Source organism: Miscanthus floridulus, chromosome 19 (genome assembly GCF_019320115.1).
Source record: "Miscanthus floridulus cultivar M001 chromosome 19, ASM1932011v1, whole genome shotgun sequence".
Lineage (NCBI taxonomy): Eukaryota > Viridiplantae > Streptophyta > Magnoliopsida > Poales > Poaceae > Miscanthus > Miscanthus floridulus.
The window spans coordinates 22,669,066-22,680,083 of record NC_089598.1 but is presented as its reverse complement, the minus strand read 5'-3'; the positions used below and the strand labels follow the sequence as shown (position 1 = coordinate 22,680,083).

General features: G+C 53.3%; 2 protein-coding genes and 1 pseudogene across 2 annotated transcripts; 1 reads left to right on the top strand and 2 right to left on the bottom strand.

Annotated features, from left to right (window-relative positions):
• The first annotated feature begins 281 nt into the window (after positions 1–281).
• LOC136529393 (hydroxycinnamoyltransferase 4-like) lies at positions 282–2,815 on the top strand (annotated as a pseudogene).
• Positions 2,816–3,830: 1,015 nt separating this feature from the next.
• Positions 3,831–6,946, bottom strand: LOC136525715 (uncharacterized). The gene is made up of 7 exons (XM_066518606.1): positions 6,624–6,946; positions 6,269–6,359; positions 6,024–6,226; positions 5,846–5,912; positions 5,627–5,743; positions 4,428–4,968; positions 3,831–4,198 (listed from the first exon to the last, which is right to left on the bottom strand). Exons 1-7 carry the CDS (start codon positions 6,944–6,946, stop codon positions 3,831–3,833), a joined length of 1,710 nt encoding a protein of 569 aa, XP_066374703.1.
• Positions 6,947–9,067: 2,121 nt separating this feature from the next.
• Positions 9,068–9,529, bottom strand: LOC136525714 (uncharacterized). The gene has a single exon (XM_066518605.1). It carries the CDS (start codon positions 9,527–9,529, stop codon positions 9,068–9,070), a length of 462 nt encoding a protein of 153 aa, XP_066374702.1.
• Between the last annotated feature and the right edge of the window lie 1,489 nt (positions 9,530–11,018).

Below are 11,018 nucleotides of genomic sequence, written 5' to 3'. Positions count from 1 at the left end.
ATTAAACTGGTGATTAAAATTAATAAGTATGCATATTAAGTAAGAAATTAGTGCTGATGGCCCCCTCTTATTACCCCCATCAAGCTCCGCCACTATACTCGGGTGTGTTGGACGATCATATTTTTAGGGAGCATCTAACGTGGCTGCTTTGCTGCCGATCCGATCGACGACTCTGTCTTCTTCCTGATGGACGTTCGAGGGACTGCAACATCATCCTGCTTCGACTATGGTCCACGACATCGAACAACGCACTATGTCGACTAGTGCTCATAGAGCCACCGGTGCCTTGAGCATGGGTCCCTCCGCTGTGTATATTTCTAATCTTACTGTTTCTATATTCAGTAAGGTTTTTGTGCTATTAACATGATCAACATGTTCATCATAGTTGCCGCTGATAGTTCACACGTGCACATATTTGTCGTCACAAATTTATTACTATATTTCTAGATAAAATTAAACATGAAAATACCTAATTTCCTGACATTCCTTCACCATCAAGCATCAATATTTGATGTGGGGCTAAAGCTTACAAGTTTTCTCTCCATGCTAGATCGAGTCTAGGATCAGGGGGTTAGGTGACGTGCAAATCATTGTTCTACCACTGACGGCTTGGTCAATTTGAGATGCATTTCTGTAAAATAGCAGTGACACCGGACAACGTTATAACGAGCTACTAGAAGAAATTTCCTTAAAAGAACATGTGCCGTGTACGTTTCCCGGCGTGTACATTGATGCAAATGCAAATGGAGACCGAAAGTTCAATGAATCGTTCAATCATCTCACCCATCGATTTACTACCGTCTAAGGCCCTGTTTGATATAAAGAATTTTTAAAGTATTAAAAAAATATTATGGCTTTAGAAAAGAGTTTTTTTACAAAATACTTTGGTTTTTAAAAGCTATTGAGTATTTGCATGCAACGAATCTTAGTCTCTAAAACCATGGGTTTATGAAAGCTATAGAAACTTCCCTCGTGACCTCTTCTTTCTGACCCACAGTTTTTGTACTTTGACTTATAAAATTATAGTTTTATAGTTTTATGATACTACGCATCATCTACGCCCTGAGCTGTCAGCTTTCCTACACTCCCCTGCAGGCTTCAGAGACGTCGTCGTCAACAATCGACGGCAACGGAGTGTACTGCCACCCGCGTTTTCCTCAGTCGGTCAGTCCTGGCTCTCACTCTACAACCGTCGCACTTACTATACAAGGTACAAGTACACCTCCGTTTAAACCACCGAGCAACCATCATCATTCACCAGCTTCTCAGCACCACCACCCTGAGAGCTTGTTACGAGGCAATGGCGCCGACGGTGGAGGTGCTGACGTCGGAGGTGGTCGTCCCGGCCGAAGAGACTCCGGCGGGGACCATCTGGCTGTCCAACCTGGACCTCGCCGCGCGCCGCGGGTACACGCCCACGGTCTACTTCTTCCGGCCCAACGGTGACCTGGGATTCTTCACGGCGGACGTCGTCAAGGGCAGCCTCGCCAGGGCGCTGGTCGCGTTCTACCCGCTCGCGGGGCGGCTCGGGGTCGACGGCGCCACCGGGCGCGTCCAGGTGGACTGCACCGGCGAGGGCGCGGTGTTCGTGAGCGCGTGGTCGGACTACGCGCTGGTGGACTTGATGCGCGAGTTCGTGCCGTGCCGCGAGATGCGGGACCTGCTGGTGCCCCCGACGCCCGCACCGAACCCGCCATGCGCGCTGCTGTTCGTGCAGGTCACGTACCTGCGCTGCGGCGGCGTCGTCCTCGCCCTGTCCATGCACCACTCCGTGTGCGACGCGCGGGGTGCCGCGCACTTCCTCGAGACGTGGGGCGAGCATCGCGCGCTGGGGACGACGCCGACGCCGCGACCGCGAACGCCAACGCTCCCGTGCCGCCATGCTTCGACTACGGGCTGCTCGCCGCGCGCCCGGGCCCGGCGCGCGCGGTGCTGTACGACCACCCGGAGTACAAGCCGGAGCCAGAGCCGGCGGTGGTGGACGCCGGCGCCGCCGCGTCCGACGACTACGCGAGCGGGTATCATCGTCATGAGCAAGGCGCAGGTGGGCGCGCTGAGGGCGCGGTGCCCGGGGGCGTCCACGTTCCGCGCCGTGGTGGCGCTGGTGTGGCAGTGCGTGTGCCGCGCGCGGTCGCTGCCGCCCGAGACGGAGACGCGGCTCTACTCCATGATCGACATGCGGTCGCGCCTGGACCCCGCCGCTCCCGCCGGGGGGTACTTCGGCAACGCGGTGGTGCGCACGTCTGTCTCCGCCACGGCCGGCGAGGTGGTGGGCAACCCCGTGGGGTACGCGGCGCGGCGCGCGCTGGCGGCGACGAGCCAGGGCGACGACTACGCGCGGTCGCTGGTGGACTACCTGGAGGGCGTGGACGCCATGAACCTGCCCCGGAGCGGCATCTCGCGCGCGCACCTCCGCGCCATCAGCTGGGTGGGCATGTCGCTGTACAAGGCCGACTTCGGGTGGGGCGCGCCGGCGTTCATGGGGCCCGCGCTCATGTACTACAGCGGCTTCGTGTACGTCATGAACGCGGCCGGGAAGGAGGGTGCCCTCGCGCTCGTGCTGTCGCTGGAGCCGGAGACCATGCCGGCGTTCAGGAAGGTGTTCGCCGAGGAGCTCGCCAGCTTGGAGGTGCTGTAGACGTGTCGTGCATACATATAGCTCTATATAAGCCTCCAAGTAGTGGAACCCAGTTGTTTGCGTGGAATGTACGTGGTTTTTATAATAGACGTGTGTGTGCGCGCGCGGAAGGACTTCGTATATATTGCCGTTGATCTATGCCAGGTTATTACGAACGTCCATTGTTGACCTCATGATGCTGGCAACGGGTGAGCCGACCACTTTCCGGTGTTATTGAGCATATACTGTGACTAGAGGTAGAAGAAGAGATAAAGAACAAAACACATATACATAGTATAAGCATCAGCGTTGATCGAAGCTCTACAGAGAAGATGGCAAAACTGAACTCGCTCTCTTTACTGAGTGGCAGTGGGAAACTATATATACAACTCTACCCATTTAACCCTAGTACACAGACATGTCATGCTGTCATGCTGCTACAGTGACTAGATGTGACAGCAGGACTGACTTTGGCGTATGCCCCTACTGTGGCTACAGTGCGGCAGGAGAGCCTTTCGGCGCATGCCCCTGCAACAGCTACAGTGCAACAGCTACAGTGCAGCCCCAGGGGACCCTTTTCGGCACCTGCCCCCCGTCGTGCGTTCACACAGGGGAGCGGCAGATTACTTAACAATTCTTCCCCTAATCCTGCTGCTAGCCTTAGAACCCCCTCCATGCCGATCATCTTCTTCAACTCCGTGAGCCGAAGACGGCCGAGCGGCTTGGTGAGGACGTCTGTGAGTTGCCGACCAGTTTCGACGAACTCGATGACGATCTGCCTTCCATCGATGCAGTCCCTGAAGAAGTGGAACTTAACGTCGATGTGCTTGCTCCGGTCGTGGAGAACCGGATTCTTCGCGAGGACGATGGCAGGCTAGTTATCCATCATCAGTGCTAGTGGGTGAGCTTCCACACCGGTCAGCTCATCCAGCAGCTAGCGCAGCCACACAGCTTGGCACACCGCTGTGGCCGCCGCCACGTACTCTGTCTTGTACGTGGACAGTGCCACCACCTTCTGTTTCAGCGACAAGCCGATAGCCATGAGATTGGAGCCGACTCGAGGAAGACGAGCACGCCAGAGGTGCTCCGCTGTCCGTCAATGTGCCCCGCCATATCTACATCGCTGAACACAGTGAGCTGCAGCCTACTTCTATCGGTCTTGAGGAAGACGATCACCTGATCCACCGTCCCCTTGCGTAGCGCAGCAGTCACTTCACCGCAGCCCAGTGATCCTCTCGGGGATCCTCCATGAAGCGGCTGATGTAGCCCACGGCGAACGCAATGTCCGGCCCATATGGACTAGGTAGCGCAGACCGCCGACGATGCTCCGGTAAAGTGTTGCATCTACCTTCGCCGCGGTACTAGCCTTCGTTAGCTTTAGTCGCTCCTCCATCGGAGTCACGCACGCCTTGCACTCAGACATGCCGCTTCGCTCCAACAGCTTCGAGGCGTACGCGCTCTGACCAAGTGTGAGCGCCTCCTTTCCCTGTCTCACCTCGATGCCGAGGTAGTAGGAGAGCACGTCGAGATCGTTCATTCGAAAATGAGCCGTCATCTCATGCTTGAAGCTATCGATGTCCTCTGCACGCGCGCCGGTGACGATCAAGTCGTCCACATACACGCTGACAACGAGCTCCTCCTTCCCCGTCGCCGCATATAGAGCGCGTGCTCGGTTGCGCACTGTGTGAACCCAAGCTCGCCCAGCGTGGCGTCAAGCTTGGCGTTCCACGCTCGCGGGGCCTGCCATAGCCCGTAGAGCACCTTGCAAAACCTGGAGGTTGTCTAACGAAGACTGTCTCGGCTAGCTCACCGTTGAGGAAGGCCGATTTTATGTCTAGATGATGGATGTGCCAGTCCTTCGCTGCTGCCAAAGCCAGCAGCAGTCGGATAGACTCTATGCGCACTACTGGTGCAAAGACTTCCTCAAAGTCAATGCCCTCGCACTGAACAAAGTCTCGGGCGATGAGGGGTGCCTTGTGCTTGACAATGGCGCCGCGCTCATCCCACTTGACCTTGTACACCCACTTCAGGCCGATCGAACGGCATCCTAGAGGTGGATCAACGAGCTTCCAAGTCTCGTTTTCCTCGATCGCCTTCATCTCCTCCAGCATTGCCCGTCGCCAATTTGCATCGCGCTCGGCCAGCGCGAACGTGGGTGGTTCCTCTACACTGATGAGAAGCAGCTCTGGGTCATTGAACAGCCGACCCACCAGGCCTGAGGACCCTATGCCGCCAACGATGTCGTCCAGCTTGTGGGCCCGCACCTCCTCATCGTCGTGGAAGCATCCACGAACTTTGTGATGTCGCTTGGAGGTGAGGCGAACTCGATCGGCGTCGATGGAGTCCTTGTTCTGCCAGAGTCAGCACAGCACCTGGAGTGCTCGGCACTACTCCTGGACTACTCGTCACCACTCCTAGAGTGGTTGGCACAACTGCAAAACCTCTCGGCTCCACTACGGGAGCGTTCGGCACCCATCCTAGAGTGGTCGGCACCATTGTAGGACCGCTCGGCACCACTCCTGGAGTGCTCAGCACCCCTCCCGGAGTGCTCGGCACTGCACCAGGAGTGCTCGGCTCTGTTGCTAAAGTTGTCAGCACCTCCTCTCTAGTGTCTCCACCACCGTGGATGACCAAGTGCTCGATGACGAAGGTGCTGGTGAAGCCGCCAGCTTCTCCCATGCCTGGACTATCCTAGTCCCAGGCCACCTTCTCGTCGAACACGACGTTACATAAGATAACCGCCTTGCCTTCACGTAGGTCATAGATCTAGTATGCCTAGGTACCTTCCTCGTAGCCTAGGAGCACCATTGGTGTGCTCCTGTCCTCTAGCTTGGTGAGGACCGGCTTCGTCTTCCTGACGTGGCCGATGCAGCCAAATGTCTAGAGGAAGGACATGCTTGGCTTGCGCCCATACCAAGGTTCGAACGGCGTCTTACCCTTCAGGGCCTTGGTGGGTATGCGGTTGATGATGAACACCATCATGGTCACCGCCTCACCCTAGAACCTTGCCGGTATGCCCTTGGCCTCCATCATGGATTGAGCCATGTCAACCACCGTCTGGTTCCACCACTCCACCACGCCATTCTGCTGTGGCGAGTATAGCGCGGTGTGGTGTCGCACCACACCCTAATCCGCGCAGTACGCAGCGAACTCCAACAAAGTGAATTTGCCACCGTGATCAGTCCTTAGCACGCGCAGCTTCTTGCCACTCTCCGCCTCCACGCGCACCTTGAACTTCTTGATCACCGCCGCTGCCTCGTCCTTGCTCGTTAAGAGTTGCAGCCACATATAGTGACTGTAATCATCCACAAGCAGGAGAAAGTACCATCAGACACTGTTTGTGGCTGGCGTGATTGGCCCGCAGAGATCGCCGTGGATGAGCTCGAGAGCGTCCACCGCGCGATACTTGGACGCCTTTGGGAACGATAGCCTCCTCTGCTTCCTGGCCCAGTAGCTATCACACAGCTCGCCTTCATGCTTGATGTGGGGCAGCCCTCGAACCATCTTCTCCAGCTGACCGAGCGCGTCGAAGCTTAGATGGCCGAACCGGGCATGACACAACCACAGCTCCTCGGTGTGCCGTGCTGCCAAGCACATCGGCTGCTCTACCTTCAAGTCAAGCAGGTACAGTCGGTTCTAGGACCTCTTCACCTTGGCAAGAAGGCGCTGCTCCTGGTCCCTAATCCTGAGGACGCCGTCCTTGATCAGCACCTCGCTGTCGCGCTCATCAAGCTGGCCAATGCTGATGATGCTTGAACATAGCTGCGGGATGTAATATACATCCATTAGCGCGCGGTGCTCGCCGTTCTGGCACCTGAAGATGATGGTGCCACGCCCTCAGATCGCCACCCTTGAGCCGTCGCCGAACTTCACCGTGCCGGTCATGTTGCCGTCGAGCTCGAAGAAGGCTTCCTTGGAGCCCATCATGTGGTTGCTGGCGTCGGAGTCCAGGTACCACCGCTGCTCCTGTCCGCTGCCCACATGTTCGAGGTGGACTTGGGCACACGGTTCATCGAGGTTGACAGCCTTTAGAGCCTTCCTAGGCCCTTCCATCGCTGTCCCCTCTCCCTTCTCCTTGGCCTCAACGTCGTGCAGTGCATAGAACATCGCCATCAGGAGAGTGGCCTCGTCATCATCATCAGCCTGCACCAAATGAGACTTAGCCTTCTTCCCCTGCCTACGGTTTGGACACTCCTTTGTCCAATGGCCCGTCTTCCCACAGCGCCGATAGGCGTTGGGGTCGACCTTCTTCTTCTTCTCCGAAGAAGCCTTGTCGTAGCACTTGCCATCGCCATCGCGTCTGGAGGAGGATTCCCTGGACTTCTTCATCCGGGCAACCCACTCCTCCTCTGTCTACAGCAGCTTGCCGTTGTCCATCGTTGTTGTGGCCTACTCCATGCACTCGTCCACCACCCGTAGACGGCCTGTCACATCTCCAATGTGAAAGGTCCTAATATGGCTAGAGGGGGGGTGAATAGCCTATTTAAAATTCTACAAATCAACTAGAGCAATTTGATTAGTAAGACAAATAGCGTAATGCAAACTTGCTCTAGCTCTACGAGGATTGCAAGCCACTTATCCAACAATTCTAGTTGCAATGATTACTAGACACACAACTTGCTATGATACTACTCAATAAGAGCTCTCAATCCTGCTACACTAAAGAGCTCCACTAGATGAACTTAAATAACAAATCAAGCTCTCAATTCTAATTACACTAAAGAGCTTGCCACAACTAGTTTGCAAGAATATAAAAGAGTGAGTAGGGTGATTATACCCCCGTGTAGAGGGATGAACCAATCACGAGATGAAGATGAAATCAATCACCGAGAGAATGCCAAATGGCAAGAGACAACTGATTTTCTCCCGAGGTTCACGTGCTTGCCAACACGCTACATCCCCGTTGTGTCGACCAACACTTGGTGGTTCAACGGCTAAGAGGTGTTGCACAAACCTCGTCCACACGATTGGACACCACAAGAACCTACCCACAAGTGAGGTAACTCAATGATATGAGCAATCCACTAGAGTTACCTTTCGGCGCTCCGCCGGGGAAGGTACAAATCCCCTCACAATCACCGGAGATGGCCACGAACAATCACCAACTCGTGCCAATCCTCCACCGCTGCATCAAGCCATCTAGGTGGTGGCAACCACCAAGAGCAACAAGCGAAATCCACAGCAAAAAACGAATACCAAGTGCCTCTAGATGCAATCACTCAAGCAATGCACTTGGATTCTCTCCCAATCTCACAAAGATGATGAATCAATGATGGAGATGAGTGGGAGGGCTTTGGCTAAGCTCACAAGGTTGCTATGTCAATGCAAATGGCCAAGAGAGTGAGCTTGAGCCGGCCATGGGGCTTAAATAGAAGCCCCCACGAAATAGAGCTGTTGGGCTCCTCACTGCACTGAACACGGGCCGACCGGACGCTCCGGTCATATTGACCGGACGCTGGACCTCAGCGTTCGGTCGTGCGATGTGCGCCATGTGTCATCAGCTTCAAACGCCGATCGCCCGATTTCAATGGTCAATTGATGACCGGACGCGTTAGTTAGAAAGTGACCAGACGCTGGACCTCAGTGCCCGATCGTTTCCAGTAAGGTTCCAAACATGAATTTTCATGACCAGACGCGTCCGGTCAAGCCCGACCGGACTCACCCAGCGTCCGGTCACTCAACGTCTCTTCTGTACGCCCCACGTCAGCGTACGTCAGCACTAACCAGACGCACCCTGCCAGCGTCCGGTCACTTTTAGCTCCAGCATCCGATCAAAGACCGAAACACGCGCCCTCTGCTACCACTGACCGGACGCACCGGTCCAACCGAGACCAGCATCCGGTCACTTTTAGTGACCTTCGTCTTTTCTGTAAAGAGCGCCGATGGCACCGTCGGACTGTTCGCACTCTACGGGCGAACACTCCGCCGGTAAAGTTTCTAACCCTTGCTCAAATGTGTCAACCACCAAGTGTATCACCTTGTGCACATGTGTTAGCATATTTTCACAAACATTTTCAAGGGTGTTAGCACTCCACTAGATCCTAAATGCATATGCAATGAGTTAGAGCATCTAGTGGCACTTTGATAACCACATTTCGATACGAGTTTCACCCCTCTTAATAGTATGGCTATCGATCCTAAATGTCATCACACTCGCTAAGTGTCTCGATCACTAAAACAAACTGGCTCCTATAATTTTTACCTTTGCCTTGAGCCTTTTGTTTTTCTCTTTCTTCTTTTCCAAGTTTAAGCATTTGATCATCACCATGCCATCACCATCATCATAATCTTCGCCATTGCTTCATCACTTGGAGTAGTGCTACCTATCTCATAATCACTTTGATAAACTAGGTTAGCACTTAGGGTTTCATCAATTAACCAAAACCAAACTAGAGCTTCCATAATGGTGAGGGTGGACAAGTCCAGCATCGTCTCTATGGAAAGAGCGATCTATATGTACTTCATCGGCACGGAGTGGAGATACTTGAAGACCGCCTCTTCTTCGTCGATGGTGACGCCGTGGCTCCTCAGCTTGCTGATGAGCGTTTGCAGGTGGAGGGAGGAGTCCTCCACCGATTCACCATCCTTGAACTTGAGGTTGGCGTACTCCTGCTTCAACAGCTGGGCCATCGCCTTCTTTGTGTGGTCGGAACCGACGCGTATCACCGCAAATGACCTCCCATGCCTCCTTAGCAGAGTTCTTCGCACCCCCAACGACTCCCTATACTCCGCTGGCACAGCAGTGAGGATAGCCTCCAACGCTAACATGTTGTCTTCTTCGTTGTCGGTGCCCTTATCAATAGCATTCCAGAGACATCGGGATCTGAGCTTGACCTTCATGGTCACCGCCCACTCGCCATAGTTGGTGCGAGCCAGCGTCGGCCAACTGGTGCCGCTAACCTCCCGCACCATGTGCACAACGACCTCCTATCGTGGCTGGACAGCCACAGTAGCGCCGCTGCTGTCGCCCATCTCCAAACCATCCGTCATCGCTAGCGGTTAGTCCAGCGATGGTGCTTGTACAGCTCTGATACCACTTGTTGGCCCCTTGATCCTCGGAACGGGTGAGCCGACCACTCCCCGGCGTTGCCGACCACATACTATGACTAGAGGTAGAAGAAGGAAGGAAGAACAGAGCGCACACACACAGTACAAGCACCATCATTGGCCGGAGCTCTATAGAGGAGATGGCAAAACTGAACTCGCTCTCTTTACTGAATTGCAGTGGGAAACTATATATACAACTCTACCCATCTAATCCTAGTACACAGACATGTCAGGCTGCCATGCTGCTACAGTGACTAGATGTGATAGCATGGCTGACTTTGGCATCTGTCCCTGCTATGACTACAGTGCGGCAGGGGAGCCTTTCGGTGCCTACCCCTACAGCGGCTATAGTGCAGCAGCAGGGAGCCCTTTTCTGCGACTGCCCCTGCCGTGCGTTCACATAGGGGCATCAAATTACTTAACATCCATGGCATGTGAATGAGACTGTCCACAGATCTATGCTATGAAGTCTTTGGATGCCAAGTCATGCATGACTATATGAATGTCTACATTGGTTTTCATATATATGACAAATAAATAAAGTGAGTTCCTAGTTATGTGTCGACAGATTTTATGTGGTCAAATTTGTCTGGTTTTTTAAAATGTGACCTAGTTGTGATAGTTGTAGCACAGATCCTAAAGCATAATCAAACATATAGAAATCCGACAGATCTAGTACCAAAAATTCTGTCAGCAGATAAATAGCAAAAGTCATAAATAAAACAGATATTTAGATATTTCAGTCCCACATTTTTGTCACTCGCCTAATATAAACCTCACTTTCTCCATCACCTCAGTTCAGAGTTCAGACCTTGGCAAGTTTGTCGATTTGTGCGAAAATAACAGGGTGGAATCCTAATATGCAAGACAAACATAATTTGGAAGTTCAATGCTTCAGGAGAATATTCACCGCGGTCAGCCTATTTGACCCAATTCTTAGGCTCGACAAACACCGAATTAGAATACTCTCTCTATTCCAAATTATAAGTCGCATTGTTTTTTTAGTCAAAGCGAGAAGCAACTTATAATTTGGAGTGAAGAGATTAACTTGTATGAAAAACGTGGGTATCCCTGAGCTACAAGTTTTTCGCTTAGCTAACAACATTCAAAATTGCTCATCCTAAAAAAACCTCAATTGCTTATGGATGGCAAACCGGCTTCATTCTCGTGGATGGTCAAACTAGGACATCTGCCATTCGTGTCAAAGAATCAGCAAATCCGCTATCCACCCCGAATCCACGATCCACCCCCTTGCAAACTGCAGGTACACAAAGGGGATCTGGGACGATGTTCGATCATGGACTAATGGGCGCTTTCCAAGCACATAGCAGTGGCATAATTTTGCTTTCGTTGT

Excerpts from the sequence above, each read along its gene's own strand:
- LOC136525714 (XM_066518605.1), bottom strand. The coding sequence starts at position 9,529 with ATGGTGCGGGAGGTTAGCGGCACCAGTTGGCCGACGCTGGCTCGCACC.
- LOC136525715 (XM_066518606.1), bottom strand. The coding sequence starts at position 6,946 with ATGAAGAAGTCCAGGGAATCCTCCTCCAGACGCGATGGCGATGGCAAG. Across the intron at positions 6,360-6,623 it reads GCTGTCAACCTCGATGAACC|CATTGGCCAGCTTGATGAGC; the intron begins GTGTGCCCAAGT and ends AAGCATCATCAG. Across the intron at positions 5,913-6,023 it reads TCGTTCCCAAAGGCGTCCAA|TCACTATATGTGGCTGCAAC; the intron begins GTATCGCGCGGT and ends GGATGATTACAG.